The sequence below is a fragment of the Nilaparvata lugens genome, chromosome 11 (assembly GCF_014356525.2).
Source record: "Nilaparvata lugens isolate BPH chromosome 11, ASM1435652v1, whole genome shotgun sequence".
NCBI lineage: Eukaryota > Metazoa > Arthropoda > Insecta > Hemiptera > Delphacidae > Nilaparvata > Nilaparvata lugens.
The window spans coordinates 13,570,106-13,594,599 of NC_052514.1; the positions used below are offsets into that span (position 1 = coordinate 13,570,106).

The 24,494-nt window shown below is 36.8% G+C and overlaps 1 protein-coding gene across 1 annotated transcript in view; it reads left to right on the plus strand.

The window, feature by feature from the left end:
• Nucleotides 1-24,494, plus strand: part of LOC111051144 — a 502,268-nt gene that overhangs the window by 42,588 nt on the left and 435,186 nt on the right. Inside the window, exons 2-7 of the mRNA XM_039438199.1 lie at nt 10,630-10,856; nt 12,972-13,156; nt 15,735-15,853; nt 17,889-18,090; nt 22,074-22,387; nt 23,887-24,166. Coding sequence (XP_039294133.1) covers nt 10,750-10,856; nt 12,972-13,156; nt 15,735-15,853; nt 17,889-18,090; nt 22,074-22,387; nt 23,887-24,166 — 1,207 coding nt within the window. The 5' untranslated portion in view covers nt 10,630-10,749. The remainder of the gene's footprint in view (nt 1-10,629; nt 10,857-12,971; nt 13,157-15,734; nt 15,854-17,888; nt 18,091-22,073; nt 22,388-23,886; nt 24,167-24,494) is intronic.

The window sequence follows — 24,494 nt, forward strand, 5'->3', positions numbered from 1 at the left end:
CATTTTGTCTGATACTAACTGACCACCTCTGAAGCTTCAGTAGTAAGCAACAGAGTAAACACGACCTATGGCCTACTCATCCGTGATAACATCATACACTTTATAGGGTACCTGTTTCTGCTCCACCTATCTCAGAGTAAATACGCAACTCTCTCACTCTTTCTCCCAATCCGTCTCTTTTCCTCCCTCTCTCTCACAACTTTTTTTCTCATGCCATGAGTCGCACTCTATCTTACTCTGTCTCTACCTTCCTCTATTACAATCTATCCATTCTCATCGTGCTCTTTCTCACAATTTTCAACTCTTTTCATGTCCTGTTATCTATCAATCTTCCTGATACTATCTCTCTCGTAGCTACAATATATCTACGGAATTAAATTTTCATAAACTTCTCTTGCTCACTTCTCTCTCTCATCTTCTTCGCTCTAAACGTCATTTCATTCTTCCCGTTTCTTTCTCTCTATCTTGGAGTTAAAAGAGTTATTTTTTGTTCTTGCTCACTTCTCTCTCTCATCTTCTTCGCCCTAAATTCTCTCTCTCTCTCTCTCTCTCTCTCTCTCTCTCTCTCTTCCACTACCCATCCACATTTCTCATGCTCTCCCATCACTACCTATTTCTCTCTGAAATGTTCCACTGTCTCATTCTCTTCACCACTATTTTTCCATCTCTCCGATTTTATCTTTCACATTCTCAGTCACTAAAGGCAATAAATGCAATCAATCAATCAATCACTCTGTAAATTTCTCTCTCTTCTCTGCTACCTATCAACATTTCTCATACTCTCTCATGACCATCCATTGCTCTCTCAAATGAGCATACCTGTTTCACTGTCTCCTTCTCTTCTCTAGATCTCTCATGTTATTTCCCACACTCTCAATCATTCTACACGTATTTCTCTTTTTCTCTTCCACTACCTATTCACATTCCTCATGCATCTCTCTCATCACTATCTATTTCTCTCTCTAATATGCATATACCTGTTTCCCAGGCTCTTTCTCTGTGCCGCTTTCCTTGTCTGGCCTGTTATCGATCGTAGCCAGTTTTATGCATCATCCCTCGAACAATGTAGGCGTAGGGTGGAGAGGTGTAGGGCGCTGTGTTTGGATGGTAAGGGCGACGCCCTTTGGCTCTGCTCTACTCTTCTAGTGGCCTTGGCCTTGATTCCATTGTCGGTCAGTGGGTTATTTGTCTGCCTACCTCATTATATTTATAGATTAGTGAGGCTATGATGAGTAGTTGTAGAGTGGTTAAGTGATTGAAGGAATTCACGTCCACAATCGGAAGCCAGTTATTTATCTATTTATTTATAAATTGATACATACAATATAATTCTCAACTATGAATGATTGAGTACTTTATTTATGTAGATTACAATATATACTGGCTTATACACTTATATACAATAGCTTACAATACAGCAAAATTATATATGAATTTACATAATATAGACTAAGAAAATACTTATTGAACTGTATATGATATGAAAAAGCAATTTGTAATAGAATAACAATAGATAATTATATTGTTATGCATCTAAATAAATTGGCGGAGCTTTGGACATATCAATGTCCATTCTTCGGAAAGAATATTAAAAATATCCTCCCACTAGCTCTCTATTAATGATTGGGAGAGGAACAACAGGCTTAAAGCTCAAAACTGTTCCTTTCCCAAATTTAGATAGAAATTGTTACAAAAATATAGAGTAAGATGAAGTTTCTATTATTGGAACAAAATTTATTTCCTTTTTCCATTAAAGGAAACATCATAACAAATTGAGGAATGAGTTTTCCGAAGAATGTTAGTAAACATATAATTCCTTCACAGCATTTTATTCAATTCACATAATCAACTCTCTGTTTCTGAAGGAAGCACGACTTTCACGGCTAAACCAATTATCGAATAAATTGTCAAGGAGAATATTGCCTAAATGTTGAATTAATTATTATTTGATGAAAATTGGAGGGAATTGTAATTGGAGGGAACAAAATTTTGAAGATCGGTGGGAATCATGTTATTCTTTCTGTACATAAATCAAACCTCTTGTTAAAAACATAATTCATTGTTATGTTAGAAACAACGTTCAACATGAAGATTGAATTTTCTGATGAAATTATTAAAGTTTATTGTATAAAGGACGTTTATTATAATACAAATATCACAAACCAAAAACAGAACGTTCCATGACAACTATAAAAAGGCAAATTTGCTTCCACTCGAATTCTAATTCTAAAAAAATATTGGCGTAAAAAGTAAATTCGTATGGCTTTTGTTGGTGGGGAGTCCCTTGCGGGAAGGTCCCATCGCCTGAATATATAATTTAAGCCGTACTGTCATACACTGTAATTTACGACTGTCATACTTCAGCCGGGACCGACAATTAACGTGCCCATCCGATAACACGGGAGTGATCTGGTTAAAAAACTTTTTGGTATTGAGAGGGTTTGAACCCCGGGATCTCTATGCTGCTACGCAAGCACTCTATCCACTAGACCACGGATCACTCCAATATTGGCGTTATTTTCAGTTATACATTGTAATATATTGTAATGCTATGTATTTTTTGGAAGAATAAATTTCATTTTGAATTTCAATTTTAATATCAGTTTTCAGTACGAACTTTTGGACTATAACAGCATCTTGTTCACTTTGAGATAGAAGATTGTGTGATTGACGAATCGGAATTCATCATAAAGTATTTTTCCTTTGAATTAATAGAGGTATTCTTTTTTACCTTGTTTCTCGTCGTGGAATTGTACCAATCTTTCACAATAGTGTCGCAATACAGTGTAGCCTATACAGTGAATGGACAATATCGACAATAGAAGATGTTCTTGCAATAACTTATCTTCTAAATGGAAATTTTTCTCTCAACGTCGATTATTATCTCTATCTGTGAAAGCAAAACATCTTTCGTCACCTAAAAGAATCAGTCTGAATAAGAAGTAACTATTCGTTATTATTGTTACTATAGCGTTCTACTATAGTAGATAACATTTAGGTTGCCTTGAAAATTATTCCAACAATATGCTGTCTTGTTTTATCAATTTGACAACAATACAAATCACACTGTATTCTTACGTAAAGGTGTCATTCCTCTCTGTTTCCATTATTGAGAATGAATTTGGTAAGATTCATTGAAAACGGTCAGTATTGGTTGCAAAAAAAATTTTATTCTGTGGATAAATGAAGCTAATTCCTTTTCAAAGTTTTTATAAACTTATACTGATAAACTTATAAGCTTTTAAACTTATTTATACTGATAAATCAATGTGGATTCCACTATACAAGTATTTTTGAATACCACTACTGCTACTTTTCATGAGTTATTCCAATGTTTTCATTGTTAGCTCATCCAGCTCTGTTAAGGATCATTTCTTGTAGCTTAAAAATGAACTTCATCAAAAATATAGGAATGATCTTCACATGGACCTGAGGTCTGTGTGTGAAGACTAGTTCTTCGGCTTGCCAATACGTTGGAAGATTCCGAGGAATGATTCAGATTTTTGTAAACATTCACGTTAATAAGGATTGACTTTTTTTAAATAGATAATATGGTAAATTGATAATATTATACTAGGTATTACAAAAACAACAGCTACAATAATCTGTTGGTGATTGTGTTTAATAGCACTATGTCATAGGGTATTGGTACGCAGACCTGTTGTCTGGATGACGATGACTAATCCACAAGAAACAGGCGCGGGCCCCAACAGATTGACCAATTAGGGATATTGTAATGGTCTCAAGTTGTAGAATAATAATAATAATGAAGGGTTAGTTTAATGTTAAAAGTGAGTAATTAAAAAGAAAAAAAATATATGCAGTGAAATGTGAAAAATATAATGTAAAAAATTAATAAATTTATAAACAATGTTGATTGGAGGATGAGCCAGAGGGCGTCCCCAGAACCATGCGCGGGCTCTCATTCATCAGGTTAAAAAAAAAATAAAGAAAATTTATCAGAGCGCGAATATATTACAATTAGTTAGATAGATATTGAAAATAAGATTAATAGATATTGAAAAAATAATGTCGATGAGATAAATTAATTCCAGGTTTCAATTATTTTTATGTTCAGTTCGGTTACCTATATGCCGACATTATTAGTCCTTCAGAGTTCTCTGACCCTATATTTGATAGCAACAGGCGTGTTTTCTTCTTGAATGAACCTATTGAGAGAGACTCAAATAGGTTCCAACTGGTAAAGTTGCTACTTATGTTTCTATAGAGAATTTCAGAAATATATGAAGGATTGGTTGTGGAATAGGACTTATAAAGATGGGAAGATAAAATTTGGATGTTTTGTGAATAGCGAGTATTATGTTGATGTGTGATTGTGGAGAAAATAGTGTTTTGATTTTTATATATATGAGTAAGGAGTGTTTTTATGAATAGTTGCCTAATTGTAAGAATAGCTGTTTCCTGAAAAAGTGCAATAGTTGGGTGAAGTCTAGGTTTCTTAAAAGCTGTTTTAATGATTTCTCTTTGGACCACTGCGAGGGGTTCAAGCACTGTTTTAAAAGCTCCCCCCCAAGCAATGATGCCAAAGGAGAGGAGAGACTGAATATAAGCATAGTAGGCCATTTTGATTTCGATCTCATGGAGAATGTCAGTCAGCATGCGAAAAGCATATATAAATTTGCGAACCCTACACTTCAGGCGGTAGATGTGCTCTGACCATCTCATCGGCTGTCAAAAACAACTCCTAAATACTTGTATGAGTCCACTTTCTCTATGCTTTCACACCTACATAGGTTGCTCAATGGATTATCACAATTATGTATTTTTATATTCTCAAGGTTGTAGTCTGTTATGAGGCGCAGAGATATTGGCATATACTTTGTTTTTGATATATTAAGGGAAAGGGTGTTCTGGTCCAGCCATTTCTTCACCTGGAAAAGGTCCTGTGAAGCCTTGTTACGTACCTCCTCCCATGATCTTCCCTTCAAAAAAATAAGAGTATCATCTGCAAATAACATAATTTTCCCATTAAGTTGTAGTCTCGATATATTGTTGATGTAGATAAGGAAAAGCAGAGGGCCAAGGTACTCCCCTGGATCACCCCATAATCCACATCTGTTTCATCACCCAAAACACCTGCTATGGAAACTGCCTGTCTCCTTTTAGAGAGGAAACTGCTAAACCAGGACAGGGAGATGCCACGGATACCTATATGTTCCATTTTTTTCAATAGCTTACTTCTATCTATGGAATCAAATGCTTTTTTTAAATCGAGAAAGACCATCATTGATTTTGTGTTTGAAGAAATAGCTTGGTTTATCTCTACATTTATATCAAAAAGTGCATCATTCAGTGTTTTGTCTTGCCTAAATCCATACTGGCATTGGCATATTATTTCATTTTCTTGAAGGTAAGTCGTCAATTGCTCCTTAACAATCTTTTCTAAGATTTTTGAGAAAACACTTAGCAGGGAAATAGGTCGGTAATTACTTTTATCATTATGCGCTCCAGATTTGAATATTGGAATTACTTTTGCTAGTTTGAATGGGTCGGGAAATATACCGCTAAAAATACTTAAATTTATAAGGTGGAGAAGAGGTTTCAAGAAAAGATTTAAATTATTTTTGAGGAAAGTAGAAGAAACAGAATCATAACCAGGGGCGGAGCCACCACGCAAGCTGGACACGTGACGAATGACATCCTGCTCTGTGACTGGTTTCATTATAAAGTTTGAATGTTTAATGTACATATTGTCATTTATAAGAGGCTCTCCTCTGCAATCTATATTGTCGGCTAGTTTCCTGCCTACTTCAGAAAAAAAATTGTTAAAATCGTTGGATATGTTCTTATATAAATCTTGGGGAGAATCATGGTTAGTTGTGGAGAGGAATTTATGCACAGGGAATGAGTCTTTAGTTTTAGAATGACCAGCTATTTCATTAACTGTACTCCAGAACAATCTAGGATTTCCATAGTTAGCATTAAGTTGTGACCGATAGTAAATTTTTCTAGACTGTTTCAAGAGATTACTCAGTAGGTTTCTGTGATTTAGATATTGATTTTTCAAGTCAGTATTAAAGGGTTGTCTCTTCAAAGATTTACTCAATTTATCCCTTGTTCGAATGGCTGCGACAAGGCCAGATGTAATCCACGGTTTTAATTTTTTTGATTTGGCAGATTGATTAGGTGAATTTTTTCTTGATTTCTCGATGCATTGTTTTATGTTTTGACAGAACATCTGAGCACACACATTGGTATCATCACTGGCGAAGAAAGGCTCCCAGTCCACCCTCGCCAGGTTATCGTTAAGTAGGAATTTGTCAATATAATATCTATTGCTTTTACTAGACTGCACATTCGATTGTTTTGGAGAAGCGATTGTTATGGCAATACTGTAATGATCAGTTACACAAGTATGAAGAACGGCAGAATTGATAGCCGACATATCGTGATATCTCACAAACGCATGGTCCAGGCACGCACCTCCAGCCTCCGTCTCTCTAGTGGGCTTATCAATACATTGTACCAGGCCAGCTCCTGACAGACTGTTCAGATACCGATCGGTAATGACATTATTTTTCAATAGGTCGATATTTATGTCACCCATTAGAATGCATTTCCTATCTTTTGGGATGTTTCTGTAATAATTTTCTACTTCAGTAATAAAATTATCAATGTTACTGTCAAATGTTCTGTACAATCCTAATAAATTGAATACTTCCCCGCGATAATTGAAATCAAGACTCAAGCCATAAACATCTCCGAGAGTTACCTCAGTTGCCGTTACTGATAACTGCTTATTGACATAAATAAGAACACCATCATTCTGGTTGCGATAGTTGTTAGTTCTGTATAGATCAAAGTCTGTCAGGTCGACCGTACCGTCGCACTTTGACAGCCAACACTCTGAAAAAATTATAATATCTAATCTGGGAAAAACTGAGTTTAAATAGACCAAATAATCTTGGAAATTTTTATTATAACTCCTTATGTTACAATGTAAAATTTTTAGGCTGTCAAGACCGGCACTATTGAAAAATGTGGAATATTCGGAAAAACTGTCAAGGCTCGCGCAACCCCCAACCGAAAAGGAAAAGCCATCGTCATCCTCATCATCACTCAAACTATTCATTGTTGTTAGCAACGTTGATTCCAAGAACCAAGGCTTTTTGGCCGAACTCGACCTACCGGCTATTTTATGTGTATGAATCTCATAGCAGTTTTATATTTTGAACCTCGCTGAATGCTATAGATAAACACTGGGTTCAGTTATTTGATTGGAACAATAGAATAACAATGCTTATTTAAAGAATTAAAAAAGTTAAAGTTAAAATTGAATTATTGCTACTCAACTAAACATGCGGATTCAACTGTCATTGAGCAATTATAAATTAACATATCATTATTAGCATCTACGAATTCGTCGAAACAATGGCTCCATACAGTTTTTTCATTAGATATGCCATTCAAGATTAGAGGCATCTGGCGAGACACAAAGTGCTATAATTCCATTCACTATTAATATTCAATCAAATAAGTCTGAAATTAATAATAAGTAGCTTGTAATATAGTCTATTACTAGAAAAAAACAGAGTACTACTAATCCAGAAAAGTATACAGAGGGGGCTCCATATATTTATCATTTACAAGACAACTAGACACAAAATTACCTCATATTCCTTCTTCGGTTTGATTTCAAAATTACTTCATATATTCCTTTTTATGATCGTTTGAGGCATGTGCAATTCTACATCGGCTGAACTTATAGTTCATTTTTATTGTGAGAATACTAAAGGCAAAATTATCTTCGGTATTGTAGATAAGATTTTAGAAAACTGCCTTGTGCCAGAGATTATGAGAGATTATATATATGTACATTCAAGAAATTGAAGTATATACCGATTTCATGCTGTCATTTGGGGAACCCTAGAATATAGATACGACTATCAGTACGATAAATTGGAGCTCGCTAAAATCAGTTGTAGATTGATTATTTTAACGGAGTAAAAGCTTATTGTATTGTATTTCCTATAATGCACAGCACTAGGGATACGTTTGAATAGCGATTAGGAAGTCAATTTTAATAAAGTACATAGCAACTCTTAGTAATAAAAAAATGCAATAATAATTTGCGGCTTCATGTCATTCGAATTATGTTAATTTCTTGTTGATTGATATCCTTCAATTATTGATCAAATAAATTAATTATTTACTCCTATCTAGTTATAGTGTACAGAACAACATGCTATAGAGAGGATATAAGAGCAATATTATAGATGCATATTATGTTTGAATATACTAGCATATTATAAATTAATTTTATTGAGGTATGATTAATATACGGATGATTATTACTAAGGATGAATATAGAACGACACTTAATTGATGGCATGCTAAATAGCGTTTTGAGATATATTTTATGACTGAACTGATAATGATTAGTTTAGTATAGACTTCGAGTTAACCCTGTTCATAGCACTTTGCTTGTTAGATAGAGCCAGACAGTATAAAGTGTAAAAAAGTGACGATAACTCAAAATGAAAAAACAAAAAAGTAACTCACGATACGGCATTTGAAGTCACTAAAATCACTACTTAACACTTTCCACCTCTCACTGCTGCTCTGGGGGAGTATGATGCTTGTGGTTGGGGGTGTTGTCTTGGATGCTGACACTCTTGGTTGGGTCGCCGCCCAAGCTGTCCACATGTGCCACATCACGGATCCGGAAGGGGCGCTGCTCCGGCGAAACCTTGGCCATCACTTTGCAGTCCGATGTCCATACTGACAGTAGCTTCCCGTCCTTCATCAATTTCCTAGCGGCGGTGAAAGTAGCCCTCGTTTCAGGTGTGAGGTGTTCATTGAGGTAGATTTGAGTTTCAGGAAACGATTGTCTGAGTTCATGTGCTGTGAGTGTGCCCTTGTGTCTTCTTGCTCTCAGCCATATATTTTTGGTAATTCGAGATGTAAAGTGAACTACAATGGACGGCGGTCTCGCGTCTCCTCTCCTACCCTGTAGCCTGTGCGCCGCACATATGTCTGAGTTGTAAAAGTTCAATTGTAGGGTCCGGGCTATCTCACTCAATATTTCAAGAGTATTCTCGCTATAAGTAACAGGTACACCGGTTATCAGGATATTATTTTTACGCGTATATTGCTGAAGGTCCTGTACGTTATCTTTTACATGTTCCAGTTCCTTTTTCAGACGTACGTTTTCTTCTTTCAATGCGTTGACGGTTTCACTCGTTTCATCACATTTATTCTCGACTGCCTGAAATTGTTCCTTCATGTGTTCCCACATTTCCTTATTTTTATCCCACTTTTCGTTTGTCTCCTTCCTGAAATCGGTGATTGCCTTCATTAATGCAGCGTTCGATGGTTCGTGATCCACTGTTTTGTTAGTTCCTGTGGCTGGTGTAACACACTTATCACACTTCCACTTTTTATTCCGAGTAGTAAGACCAGTGCAGCTCAAGTGGTATTCAGACTGACAGTCTGAACATTTAGCACCATCCTTCGTGATCTCCGATTTACACTTAACACACTCCATAACGCCGAACTTAACCTACTCGAGAAATAACACTTTGTTTCTATTATTAGGTTATAAATAATTGAGAGAGTACAATAAGACCGCTAGTAGAAATTCAATTTGAAGGTTAATATTTCAGTACAGTAGTAGCCGGCCGGCCGGTTCAAGCTCGCAGCCTAGGAGCTCGATAAGATTGCTTCCGATCGCATCGGCTGCCCGATCAGAATCACTCGCCGGAAGCCCTTGACTAATTCCGTTTTGTAGTTTCTGCAATTCCTCCCTTCTTGGAACAATATTTACAATTCAGGTAGCTTATAGCTTATATGGTCGCCCTTTTACTGTATTTTGAAGCTTATTATGAAGGCCACTGGCAAGCAGCGACATGCCAGCGGTACCCTGCTTACACGTTGCCAGATACTGGAACAAGTCAGATGTGTTGATGTAATTCCACAGCGAGCGTGGTTTATGTGAAAGTTGTGCAGGTCTTGCTTTTTAAAACAAATGGCAGAAACACCACATAGAGTTGCCGTTCAAAAGTGTGTGCGTTGAATATCTATGGTTTTGTGTGAAGAACTTTTGGAAATATGAAACCACGAGTTACAGCGGAAAGAACGAGAAACGTGGATACGAGAGTCAATGAGCCACAAGACTTTTGGGGCATCAGAGACAATATTATAAGAGAGCTTCATGCTAATGACCCGCAAGAGTATAAAGCTGTGATGAGGCTGACATGAAGCTGGCGCGCCAGTAAAACAAAAATTCTTGTTTTGCTGGAACTGCCAGCTGCTGGCGCGTCCTTGGCTTGCTGGCATCTCCAGCTACTGGCGTGAGCCGTTCAAACAGTGCCAGTCGTTGGCATCCAGTGACTGGCTACCATAACTGGCAAGCCGACTGTCACCGAGTAAAGCAGCATTATATTCTCTGATGGCTATTCTCTTCATGCTAACTCGATGGCAAGATATCCCCTACGACAATGTCATTTTGAAACCATATTGACATTGCATTGCTGTTTCAATACACTAAAAATTCGATACCATTATAGGCTGGTTTGATAAGTAATAACTCAAATGGTTTTTGTATTTTTTTCTGTGTAGGAATAAATTTAAATTTGGAATAATTGAAGTATTTGTTTGTTGTTTCAGTTGTGCGCTGATAGTCGGGGAGGCAGCCGGAGCATGGTGTGGTGACCGGAAGGGGCGGTGTCAGAAGGGGGCAGTGGAGCAGGTGGGGCAGGTGGGGGTGGTGGACTAGGGGGGACCAGCATGGGCAACAAGCTGAGCTGTTCGTGTGCGCCGCTCATCAGAAAGGCCTACCGCTACGAGGACTCGCCCTGGCAGACGTCCCGGCGTCGCGATGGCCATCTGCTCAGGTATCAAAATCAATTTATCTATTTTTTCGCAAAAAACATATATGTACAATACAATGTTCACATTACAACATGGTCGTAGATGAATATATAAAAGACAGTGAAAACACTTCACTTACATGGGCTACTTTTGTAAAAATTAATAAAAACAATATAAAAAAACCTTGGTTTTTGGTTCTTATATTGTTTTTATTAATAAAAGACTGTATATCATGAACTAAGTCAGAGGTGTCACCCTCCCAAGCCCATGGACGAGCCCCTCCTGAAATTGGAGAACTACCCCCTCCTAGATTTGAAAACCCAAAAATTGTCGTCAAGCAGTGTTGACATTTTTTTGGAACCCCATTGGATTTGATTCTTAGTCACCTCTGGGCACCCCTTATTAAGTACAGTATGTGAAGTGGATCTACTATGGTGAGGTCCACGTTATAATGACAGTGGATAAAGATAGAAGAATAGCGATGCCGATTCTCTGCTTTAATTAATTATATTTCTACACTGTCAAAAACATACTTGGCATCGTTGTGGACCTAGAAAAGGATAGTACCACCGGCTTTGTCGAATGATAGACAAGGATAGCAAAACCAAAGTTGATCAAATACTGTCATTATAACTCACTATAGTACAGTGATTGCCAAAAATAATTCAAGATACACCACTATAATAAGAGAATGTAAAAATCTTGAAGCACCCTTTATTTAAAAAAAAAACTTTAAAATAGTTCAACCATTAGTTAAACAACTTGTTTCGGTGATCGTGAGGTTGAAAAATCTGATCACCGAAACTAGTTGTTGAACTATTTTATAGTTTTTTTTTTTATAAAAGGTGCTTCAGGAATTTTATATTGTTCTATTAATTTAAAAAGTAGCCAATTTGAATTGAGTGTTTTTACCAAGTGTTATAATAATATGTGTCCAGGTGTATGCCCACCATACTAATAAATTATTCATCACAATATTATCACAATATTGTTTCATTACTACCTCACAACTCGAACTCACTCGTTTTTGTCGCGGTATAATCAATAATCAACTAAAGACATCAAAAATACAATCATATCAAAGAAAATCCTAAATCAAGCAATTGCTAGGAATAATTTTTTTCCAATTATTATACCCCACTTCACTATAATAACATGTGTCGGAGTATAACTCATACAACGATAATAAAGGCAATTCCAAATAAGGCCTTAGTAGGCTACAGTAGTTATTGTTGAGGAACAAATTAATAATTTCAGTTATGATTTCTACAGAAATGTTGTGTCATGTCGTCTGCTAATCACCATTACCTCACTACCCAAACCTTCACTGAATCTCGGAGCGGATTGATAAACTCAAAAGCTTCAACATGATATTAAAACGAACATTAAAATCTCTTGTTAACGCTACTAGTTAATTCGTTCAAAAAATTATAGCCTATAAGTACGAAGATAATCATTCACAGAGTCGGACTGCTAGTCACTATCCATCTCAAACTTACTCGACAATTCAAAGATACTGTATTTACAATAATGATTCCAATGACAGTAGTATTTATTTCCACACAATAACTCAATTTTTAATCAAACCAATCTCTATGATACATCAAATCACATATTCTACATCAAGTTTGATATATTTTCAATAATAATTCGAAAACAGAAGTAATTTTGACTCTCCTCCCACAGAACTGAGTAGAAATTCTGGTAATTTATCGCAAATGATCAATGCTAATTCTAGCTGAATTCTGGTTTCTTCGGTCGTTCCTTCCCATCGAAAATGAATTCAGGAGCCACATCCATGTAGCAAATGACTTCATTTTTAGTTATATTATGTTGCGTTTCTCCTGAATAAACTAATGTTATTGAATGAAATTTGATTTGCCTTTCAAATGACAATTGAGCAGTTACAGTAATGATTTTCTACTACAAGTGGAAACATAAAATGAATCTCACTTCTCTGTTGTCATAACATGAAACCATGTAATGCAAAGAACCATTTTATTTCCATAATTTTTCTTTATGTAAGAACAAAAGCTTTGTCATTCAGAATAAAACCAACATTTTTATATGAAGCCTTTTCAACCTTTTAACAATGTATCATTACTATGTGTGACATTGTGTGGTGTTTTGGTGTGCAGGTTGTGGGCTGAGGTGTTCCATGTAAGCGCTAGCGGCACAGGCAGCGTGAAATGGCAGCAGGTGTCCGAGGATCTGGTGCCAGTGAACATCACCTGCATCCAGGACTCACCCGAGTGCGTCTTCCACATCACCGCCTACAACAGCCAAGTCGACAAGATACTCGATGTCCGACTAGTTCAACCAGGTATATCACACTGCCATTTGTATCAAATCTGTTCAATATTTACTATAGGTTTGATCGCTAGTGTATGATAGTGAATGGTTCTGCTTGTCTTGAGTGAGTATCCCACCAGTATTAACAAGCAGAGATGTCATCTCTATGCTCTGAAAATGGGTCTTGTGCTTCACAACGCGCCTCCTGGAATAGTATCTTATGTCACAAGGACGGGAAGGGGCCTTTTGAGTCGAGAATGATGTTTCTAGTCGAGGCTTTAGCCGAGTGATCCGGTGATTCGGCTAGTCGAGGCGTTAGCCGAGACTAGAATTTCATTTGAGCACTGCAAAAGACATTCACGTCCAAGTAACGTACACTTTTTTGGCATAATAATCTAAAGAAGAATAATTGAGAAATAGGAAACATTACGTCCCGCTTGTGCTGAAGCTACTACATGCATTCTATAAGCATAACCCAGTTTACAAATTCTGAATAAGGAATTTCTTGATTGTAGTTGACAAAACTTCCACCTGAGGCGCTGAAGGTGGTTTTTTGTAGCAGTTTTGCTGTTCCTATTCCGGAACTAGGGAATATACTCGACTGTATAAAACACATATATGGTTTCATTACAGTAGAGTATGCTGTAATGAGAATCATATGCTCATTTGTTCGGCAAACAGCTGTTAACCGGCTTGATTTCATGCATGAAAAACAGCTGAGATTGAATGACTATGACAAACATTTATGTGTTGGAAATAAATAATTTAATGATGTTAATAAAAACAATATAAGTATCTTGAAGTACCCTTTATTTTTTTAAAAACTCTAAAATAGTTCAACAACTAGTAATCTGATGGGCTATTCTATTTAAGTTCGCAGTTACTTGAGTGAGAAATAGTTGCACATGAGTAACTTGCAAATGAACAACTATTTTGCAGATAAGTAGTTGACAATTAATATACAATATTGTATGTTGAAACTTCGCCCTTATAACTCAAGAGGCAAGTTTAGAAGTTGATTATTGATAAACTAGTGAGTCCTCTAGTCTGGAGACCTCGCTCATGCCTACTGTACTGATTTTTGAACCCGCAAGTTGTAATAATTACAAATTTATTATAATGTGATTCAATGTAACTCCATATGTTACTCTGTAGAGTAATGGGTTGAATCTTGGGAAATGATACTCAATGTCATTCTCGTCATCAACACTCTACCGGAAAAGAGAGAAAGTGAGTGTGGAAGAGAAGCGGGAATGTTGTTTTGAAATCCTGATTTTTCACTTTGATGATTGCTCGAGAGTAGCCTTTTCCTGAAGCAATTTTCGTCTTAAAATGGCGACCATTGTTGTCTTATATCTGCTGTTGTTCATTTATAAAAACACTATCATTTTGACTAAGTGAAATTCCCATAATAATTTTCAAAATTTCCGCTGCTATTCTGCATTAGCTGTTCTTTAGAAATCTCTGGTTGGGATCAATTTACAATATTATTCCAAACATATGACTTTTTTATGACTTCGCCCTCTCACGATTATTAAGCAGTCTATCTATGCACCAGTGGTTCTCAAACTTTTTACTTCGAGACCCCCCTGCATAATAAATTCAGTTGTAAGCCGATCCCCCCTACATTTATAAGTGTAGACTACTATACATGTTGTACATATACGTATACGTACATATACCTACATATTTTTCACTCAATATTCATTTAGTTGAGTTTAGCGCATTCTATACATAACTCAATGGGGCAAAAGTTTCAATCATTTAATAAAACAACAAAATCTATAAAAACAATTATAATTTGCTCAGGTACTGACGTACATAGTTGTTATTTTTGTTGCAATCAACAATAAAAAGAGCTTCAGAGTGAATGATGAGCTTGTTTTTTTCGCACAGAGTTTATTGAAACGAGGTGTCAGCGCTGGTTTCGCTACTCTAAGTTCCTAGGTCACAACCAGTCTTGATCTATATCTACCTTTCATGGCAGCTAGAGCAGTAAACCGAGTTCTACACGAATAAATTGTCGCAAATGGAGTCAATATCTTCAACGTCTTTTCACTCAAAATTGAATGTTCCATATGCACACAAATCCAGAACGATGTGACAGAATATTCTTCAAACTTCATTTTAAGCGCAGAGTCACTTTGGAGATCAATGAGGTTATCTTTACTCATTGATTGAATGGGGTTTGAATCCATGCCAAACCATTCAAGCTCTCATTTAAATATTTTCCAAAACTACTTTTAAGGATTTCTAAATTTCCAAAAAAGTATTTCTTCTCATTGGCTGGAGCTAGATACATTTGTATGAAATGCAAGGAAAGTTGTGTGAGTGCGCCACACCAGATTTTTTTTTTGTTTGGAAAAGGACGGTAAATTTTGTTGTCCAACGAAATCGATATGTGAAAAAGGTTCGAATAATATGTGTTCGGAATTTGAAGCTGATTGATTGAAGAGTTGAAAGCTATTGTAGAACATACAAACAGCCAAACATACGGACAAAGATTTTAGCCTTGTGTCAAAAGCAGGAACTCACTAATGCTCGTTCAGTATATATAATTTTATACATTGTGTAATAAATATAATAATGATAATATTTTTTGTTACCAGGCACAAGGATTGGCCAGGCATCCGAGTGTTTTGTCTACTGGAAAGAAACATTGACCAATGACACATGGGGCCTCAACTTTACATCTCCTATTGATGCTAAACAATTTCGCGAATGTTGCGTGAGTTCAATAATAATCTTAATTGAATCATAATTTTAATTATATAATAATATTTTTTCGAAACATGATTCAGATACTTTAATATATTTGATACTATGTGGAACTGAAGATATCATTCCCATTCGACTTTAATATGGAGAAATTCCACAATATTTTGTCTAGTGTGAATCCTTTATGATTTCTTAAGAGTTGAGAAAGAGGGCAAGGCTGAGAATTCATCCTTCTTCGTTCCGTTCCCATTCATCAATTATTGTAGAATATATTCTTGAGCTATAATCTTTCAGAGGTTATCATGTCAGTGGTACCGGAAAGGGTGGCGGGGGCTAGACGCAGGCTCTGCGTCATTGACTGGGGTTCCAATACAAATTTTGCAGGTTTCAATACGTTTCTATACTTCTATGTTTCTCTTTGTTTCACTATAATTATTTTACTTATTCGTTCTTAAAGGCTTATTAATTCGAGTTCAAAAGAGGAGATTGCTCCTGAGATGGTATCATTCAATAAAAATCCAATGTACAAAATAGGGTAGTAAAGCGAGAAAAGTGATAATCACTGTCCACCATAGAAGGAAATCAATTACATATTTACAAAATTCTTGACTTTGATGAACTTTCTGTAGCCTATTGAAAATTTCAATTCAGATGGAAAATGTATGTCTATGAAAATCAGGATGAGAGGAACAACCCAACCTGTTCTTTCTCCTGATTTTGATAGATAATTTCTATGATAACGTGTGAAATATTGCATCGATGAATTAATTATTATATATTAACATAATTATAAAACCTCAGGACCTGGTTCAACAAAACATCTACTCAACTGTTCCGGATTGCTGCGAACAAAGCACGAATCGCTATGATGATCGCCAACATTCGTAACGGATTGGCACCCTAAGAAGAAGAACATAATTATGAACAACATATTAATAAATTATTGGAAAATCATAATTTTAATTATATAATAATATTTTTTCGAAACATGATTCAGATACTTTAATATATTTGATACTATGTGGAACTGAAGATATCATTCCCATTCGACTTTAATATGGAGAAATTCCACAATATTTTGTCTAGTGTGAATCCTTTATGATTTCTTAAGAGTTGAGAAAGAGGGCAAGGCTGAGAATTCATCCTTCTTCGTTCCGTTCCCATTCATCAATTATTGTAGAATATATTATTGAGCTATAATCTTTCAGAGGCTATCATGTCAGTGGTACCGGAAAGGGTGGCGGGGGCTAGACGCAGGCTCTGCGTCATTGACTGGGGTTCCAATACAAATTTTGCAGGTTTCAATACGTTTCTATACTTCTATGTTTCTCTTTGTTTCACTATAATTATTTTACTTATTCGTTCTTAAAGGCTTATTAATTCGAGTTCAAAAGAGGAGATTGCTCCTGAGATGGTATCATTCAATAAAAATCCAATGTACAAAATAGGGTAGTAAAGCGAGAAAAGTGATAATCACTGTCCACCATAGAAGGAAATCAATTACATATTTACAAAATTCTTGACTTTGATGAACTTTCTGTAGCCTATTGAAAATTTCAATTCAGATGGAAAATGTATGTCTATGAAAATCAGGATGAGAGGAACAGCCCAACCTGTTCTTTCTCCTGATTTTGATAGATAATTTCTATGATAACGTGTGAAATATTGCATCGATGAATTAATTATTATATATTAACATAATTATAAAACCTCAGGACCTGGTTCAACAAAACATCTACTCAACTGTTCCGGATTGCTGCGAACAAAGCACGAATCGCTATGATGATCGCCAACATTCGTAACGGATTGGCACCCTAAGAAGAAGAACATAATTATGAACAACATATTAATAAATTATTGGAAAATTATCATTATAAATTATCAAGAAAGAAGTAACTATTATAGTTGTTGAATCAATTATTCCATATGAATATTATTTGAACAATATATTAACAAATTATTGGAAAATTATCATTATAAATTATGAAGAGAGAAGTAACAACTATATTTGTTGACTAATTTGCTTGTTTTTCCTTGTGTTGCAGTCACCCTCTTTCAAGTTCTCTCGCAAAGCTTCTTCCTCGTACTCGCTCAAACTGGAACCGCCGAACAAGCAGAATAAAGTGAAGACGAAGCGCAAGCCGCTGTCAACCCCTGCGTCGCCGAGTCGCTCGCGTGAGCCACAGTGCACTTGCATGACTGCAGACCAGTATGCAAGGCTTCGTGCTCAGGATCCCAGATATAGAGGTTAGTCTCCACCTACTCATCCTACTCCTCATCATTATCCTTACCCTTCTGTTCCTCCTCCTCATCCTCCTCCTCCTCCTCATCCTCCTCCTCCTCCTCCTCCACCTCTTCCTTCACCTCCTTCTTCTCCTCCACCTCCTCCTCCTCCTCCTCCACCTCTTCCTTCACCTCCTTCTTCTCCTCCACCTCCTCCTCCTCCTCCTCCTCCTCCTCCTCCCCCCCCTCTTCCTTTACCTTCTTCTTCTGCTCCTCCTCATCATCCTCCTCCTCCTCCTCCTCCTCGTTCTTCTCATCTTTCTCATTCTTCTTTCCCTTGCTGTTGCTGCTGTTGTTGTTGTTATCCTTCTTCTTCTTTTCCCTTTTCATCTTCTCATTCTTCTTTTTTCTTCTTCTTCATCTTCTACATCTTCTTCATCTTCTTCATCTTCTTCGTCTTCTTCAACTTCTTTTTCTTCTTCTTTTTGTCCTTCCTCACTTCTTTTCAATTACTATTGTTTTCAAATCATTCCTCTATAACAATGACTGTCATAAGTTTTGACAGTTTTTTAGGCGGAAGTCCTCCAGTAACGTACGAAAATGTACAAGAATAGGATCAATATTATTACATTTGAGGTCGAAAAATAGTGAAGTGGCGAAGGTGGAGTGTATTAGAAAAGTTATCTGAGAGTCAAATGAAAATAGAATCACTTTATTCCCTTCATTGTACAATTTTCAAACAATAACAAAATGAGAATAGTTGAGTGCGCTCCTCATAATGCATGTCTCAGACTCCTTCTACCCTCCACCTTATCCTCGTCACTGCAATATGTTCTTACCCATTCGAATAAGCATGCACTATTTGCAATACTCAGTAACCTTCTCTGATACCTTCGTCGCTCCACTATGTTTCAACCCCTAGCCAATTTTTCCAAAATCTGAATTTTATTTTCTGCTCTACCTCTACATAATATTGTACTCACCTCTGCTCAACAATTCCTTGATTTAAATATTTTGTTGTGTTACTCTTGATTGCCATAGTTAGTTGTGTACGTTTTCTATTGGTCAATATAGTCATCTCGTCTGAAGACTTTCCTATCCTAGAATACTACTTGAAAAATTGAACAGTGAATTTCTCATTGGAAACTTTTACTGCCATTGTTTGATTAATATGTACACTTATTGACTGCACTATAGAAGCTAGATTCACTCAATCACCGCTCTGCTCTTTCATTGGACACTGCTTGAACAAGCACTGCACTAGTTCAAACGGTTTCTTCCTATTGAGCCTCCACACCAATCCTCCATCGACTAGCAGCTGGATCGCCTCGACGTTGTCATATTGGTGCAGTCGCCCCTCGTGCCTCTCCGCATGCCTCTGGATCTCGGTAGACACCAGGTCAACGTGCAGGTCTCTATGAAGATCGCTGTTCCTGACATACCAAAGAGCATCCACAATGTTCCTCAGCACCTTGTTCTGGAACCGTTGTATGACATTGATGTTGCTTGCTGTCTTTGGTGCACACCCAAAGTTGTATACCATACGTCCATACTGGCTTTCATATCTGTTTGTACAGATGTACTTTGTTTCGGATTGGAATGATGGTGTTTCTTCCGATCAGTCAATACAGCTTCCTTCTGATAGTATCGTCTGCAAATGTTGCTGTAGTATTCTCACCGAGGCTGGGAACAGTAGAATAGGTAAAGAACTGGTATTGGAGCACTGCCTTGAGAAACTCCTAATTTCCTTCAAATTAGAATATATGAACTTTCATGCTTGGTTGTGTAAGTGAATCTTTCATTTTTGTTTATTCCCAGAAACCTTTGTGATTTTTCCTGGTATTACTCTTGAATATTGTGCTTCGTAACCAATTCGCCCACTTTGACTTTTTCCAAATACCTTTGTAATTTTTTCTGGTACAAACCTTGTAATATTTATTCTTTGGAGCCAATCTTCTTATCCTTTTTCTCCTTCCTCACTTCTTTTAATTCCTCTATAACAATGACTGTCATAACTTTTGACAGTTTTTAGGGCGGAAGTCCTCCAGTAACGTACGAAAATGTACAAGAATAGGATCAATATTATCACATTTGAGGTCGGAAAATAGTGGAGTGGCGAAAGTGGAGTGTATCAGAAAAGTTATCTGAGAGTCAAATGAAAATAGAATCACTTCATTCACTTCATTGTACAATTTTCAAACAATAAAAAAATGAGAATAGTTGAGTGCGCTCCTCATAATGCATGTCTCAGGCTCCTTCTACCTTCCACCTTATCCTCGTCACTGCAATATGTTCTTACCCATTCGAATAAGCATGCACTATTTGCAATACTCAGTAACCTTCTCTGATACCTTCGTCGCTCCACTATGTTTCAACCCCTAGCCAATTTTTCCAAAATCTGAATTTTATTTTCTGCTCCTCTACCTCTACATAATATTGTACTCACCTCTGCTCAACAATTCCTTGATTTAAATATTTTGTTGTGTTACTCTTGATTGCCATAGTTAGTTGTGTACGTTTTCTATTGGTCAATATAGTCATCTCGTCTGAAGACTTTCCTATCCTAGAATACTACTTGAAAAATTGAACAGTGAATTTCTCATTAGAAACTTTTACTGCCATTGTTTAATTAATATGTACACTTATTGACTGCACTATAGAAGCTAGATTCACTCAATCACCGCTCTGCTCTTTCACTGGACACTACTTGAACAAGCACTACACTAGTTCAACGGTTTCCTCCTTTTGAGCCTCCGCACCAACCCTCCATTGACTAGCAGCTGGATCGCCTCGACGTTGTCATATTGGTGCAGTCGCCCCTCGTGCCTCTCCGCATGCCTCTGGATCTCGGTAGACACCAGGTCGACGTGCAGGTCTCTATGAAGATCGCTGTTCCTGACATACCGAGGGGCATCCACAGTGTTACTTAGCACCTTGTTTTGAAATCGTTGTACGACATTGATGTTGCTTGCTGTCTTTGGTGCACACCCAAATTTGTATACCATACGTCCATACTGGCTTTCATATCTGTTTGTACAGATGTACTTTGTTTCGGATTGGAATGATGGTGTTTCTTCCGATCAGTCAATACAGCTTCCTTCTGATAGTATCGTCTGCAAATGTTGCTGTAGTATTCTCACCGAGGCTGGGAACAGTAGAATAGGTAAAGAACTGGTATTGGAGCACTGCCTTGAGAAACTCCTAATTTCCTTCAAATTAGAATATATGAACTTTCATGCTTGGTTGTGTAAGTGAATCTTTCATTTTTGTTTATTCCCAGAAACCTTTGTGATTTTTCCTGGTATTACTCTTGAATATTGTGCTTCGTAACCAATTCGCCCACTTTGACTCTTTCCAAATACCTTTGTAATTTTTTCTAGTACAAACCTTGTAATATTTATTCTTTGGTGCCAATCTTGTTGTCCACTTTGACTCTGACCAGATACTTTTCTACTTTTCCTGACCTAAGCATCCCTGACCGGCAATTAGGAGGTACTGCGTTTGATTCCTAGGCTGACAAATAATTTTTGAATAGTAGCGCTCATCGAATTTCCATCTAGCTGTTTACCCTGTTGTCAATATTTGCAGTAGCATAAGTCTTCGGGGTGAATTACAGAATTTAATTTGGATTTTCGTTTGATAATAATAATTAATTCATTAGCATTTGAATAATATTGCAATATCTCAGTAATTTTCATCTGTTTCTACTTTTCCTCTTTTCTGATATACAACCCATGTGTTTTATTGTGGTCTGTAAAGAAATACATTAATTTCTTGGCTACCAAATATCACAGACAAGCACATGTTTTGTATATCACAGATAAGAGCTTATTTATATCACAGATACCAAGATCCTATGTATATCACAATTTGTGTTGATTAATTGAAATGTTTGTACCTGTATTGATATTAAAATTTTTCTTCTATTATTGCATATTTTTATTTATTGGGAAACTTCCTTCTATTCTGTTATTGTGCAAATAAAGACATTTTTCCATTTGTTGCAGGCTCATCAACACTCCCAAGAGCCCAGTCGCGCGTCAGCGACGTGACAGACGGTCGCTCGTCGACGCTGGGCGACAAAGTGACCGCGGCTACTAGTAGCACGTCACTCTACGACAATGTTTCGGGTGGCGCCAAGCAGCAACAGCAGCAGCAGGCGACAACTGCGACAGTCGCGGCGACAGCTGCAACTTCAGCGACTTCAGCCGCCGGCCGACAGACGCAGACCACGCGCGACAGGGAGACCAGCACGCCTGGCGGCAAGCTCAATACCACCAATCATGTCGCATCGCAGGTTGCTGGCTCGCAAACTGAAGACGTAAGACCAGTAACTATATAGGATAATTTTCAAACTCTGTCACTTTTATGATGATTGAGAAGAGTCTTCATGCAAAAGTGCTGTCAAAGAGTAACGATACTTTCCACTACATAGAACCACCACAGAGAAACAGAATTCAGCTATTGTTTCTCCATGGTACCACTATCTTTTACTGTGGTGCTGTCTACTAATATCCATAGATTTGGTGTTATTATATGTGTTGTTTTAGTGGGTGTTATCATAGAGAAACAATAACATAAGTAGATATCCCATGATATAGGGCGATAATGTCGCAACTTTTACTGTTATCTCAAACCGATAGTTCATGTAATTCTTTCCCGTGAAGCTGTGTGACACTGGTAGTCTCTCATATTGTGCCGTTCATACACTCTCACCCCAACAAAGCAGTAAAATTCGACAATAGTCAACAGTAATCGGCTTGAGATAACAGTAAAAGTTGTGATATTATCGCCCTATATATATATAAATATACATAAATACATAAACGCCCTATACCATGGGATATCTACTTATGCTATTGTTTCTCTATGGTATTATCATGTATTGTAGTCATGTTATTCCTGAATTTTGAGAAGTAGAAATATCTAGTCTGTATCTAATCAATAAATCTAACTAAGCCAGTTAGAAAACTAGAAACGGATGAACACTCGATGTAACGACAATGATGCTCATGAATTGAAGCGAGATACTGATGTTTTGAAACCCATCTGAAACTGTGGATCAAATTTATCTCTCATCATTACTTTTCACATCACCTATTCACAAGCTAAGAGCTTGTGATTATCATTTGTTATATCACATTTCAAAATTCATTCACTTTTTTGTGAAATTGACATTTACATTGAACGTAAATTAATAACATTTGTAGATGAATAATAAAACACTCCTTTCTCTCGAATTCATGCCACAGTATCAAATATTGTCATCTGATTATTTCACAATTGTTTTTCTGAGTGGATACTCTCATGGGATCATTAGTTAGCCCACGAATCATTCAAATTTCTTTAGCAGTTCCCACTCTTTTCATTAGCGAATATGAGGTGTTTTGTTGATTGGACGAAACATAAGTAGTTCGTCGCTTTCAATGTATCTTTGTGATTGTGTTAATTTTAATTCGAATAGGTATCTAATGAAAAGAAGGTATTTCAATGTGAATGATGCCAGCAGTTGGTTAACTGCAATTTCTAATTAATCGTCCAACTGTATCCTTTGACTTTAATTACCGTAGCGGTTATTTGATATTTTAGTAATACTGTTACAAATTCTGAACGTTCCAAGTAGATAGTTTGTTAACTGTAATTTCTTATGAATCTTACTCATTTAATTAATCTTATCTAATTCCATCTATGTTTTTGTGACTTTGAATTAGCGGTTCTTTGAAATTTTAATAATTTTACAAATTCTGAACATTCCAAGTGGGTACCACTGTAGTTTCCTGACTTTAAAGTTGATTTTTTATTTTCTTGTTGAAATTGTAGGGTCAAGAGACAAGCAAGAGCGAAGGCACGCAGGCGGGAGGCGTGATCAGTGGCGGGGGTGGTGGCGGCAAGATGACCACCGGGACTTGCACCCCTCGGCTGGGAGGCAAGGACCAACCCAAGGCAGGCGGCGACTACAGTGAGGGCACGGATATGGTTCGCGAGGCCGAGCTCAGGGCTGCCAATAACAACAACAACATAAACAACATCAACAACAACAACCGGGCCCGCTCAACCGCCAACAACAATAACAACAAAGTCTGCAAGGAGGATCGGTCAGGTATGCTCACTATGTCAAAAAATATAGAAGCGAACATTTAATGGACAGGAAATGACATCAAAGATAAGGACGACTACAGTAATGATTTTTCCAATCACAATAGAATTGCATTTTGATAAAAATTGTTTTGAAACATGAAACATTTCCTCTTTACATTATGAGAGAGAAAACAGACTGTATACTAATCTTATCAAACATGAGACAAGAACAGTGATCCTTTTATTGCTCTTTCAATAATATCTCTACGGTAATAAGTGTTGTTTATGAATACCACGGTTTTATAATGGAATATTAAATAGACGTTTATCAAGTAATTTATACTACATGT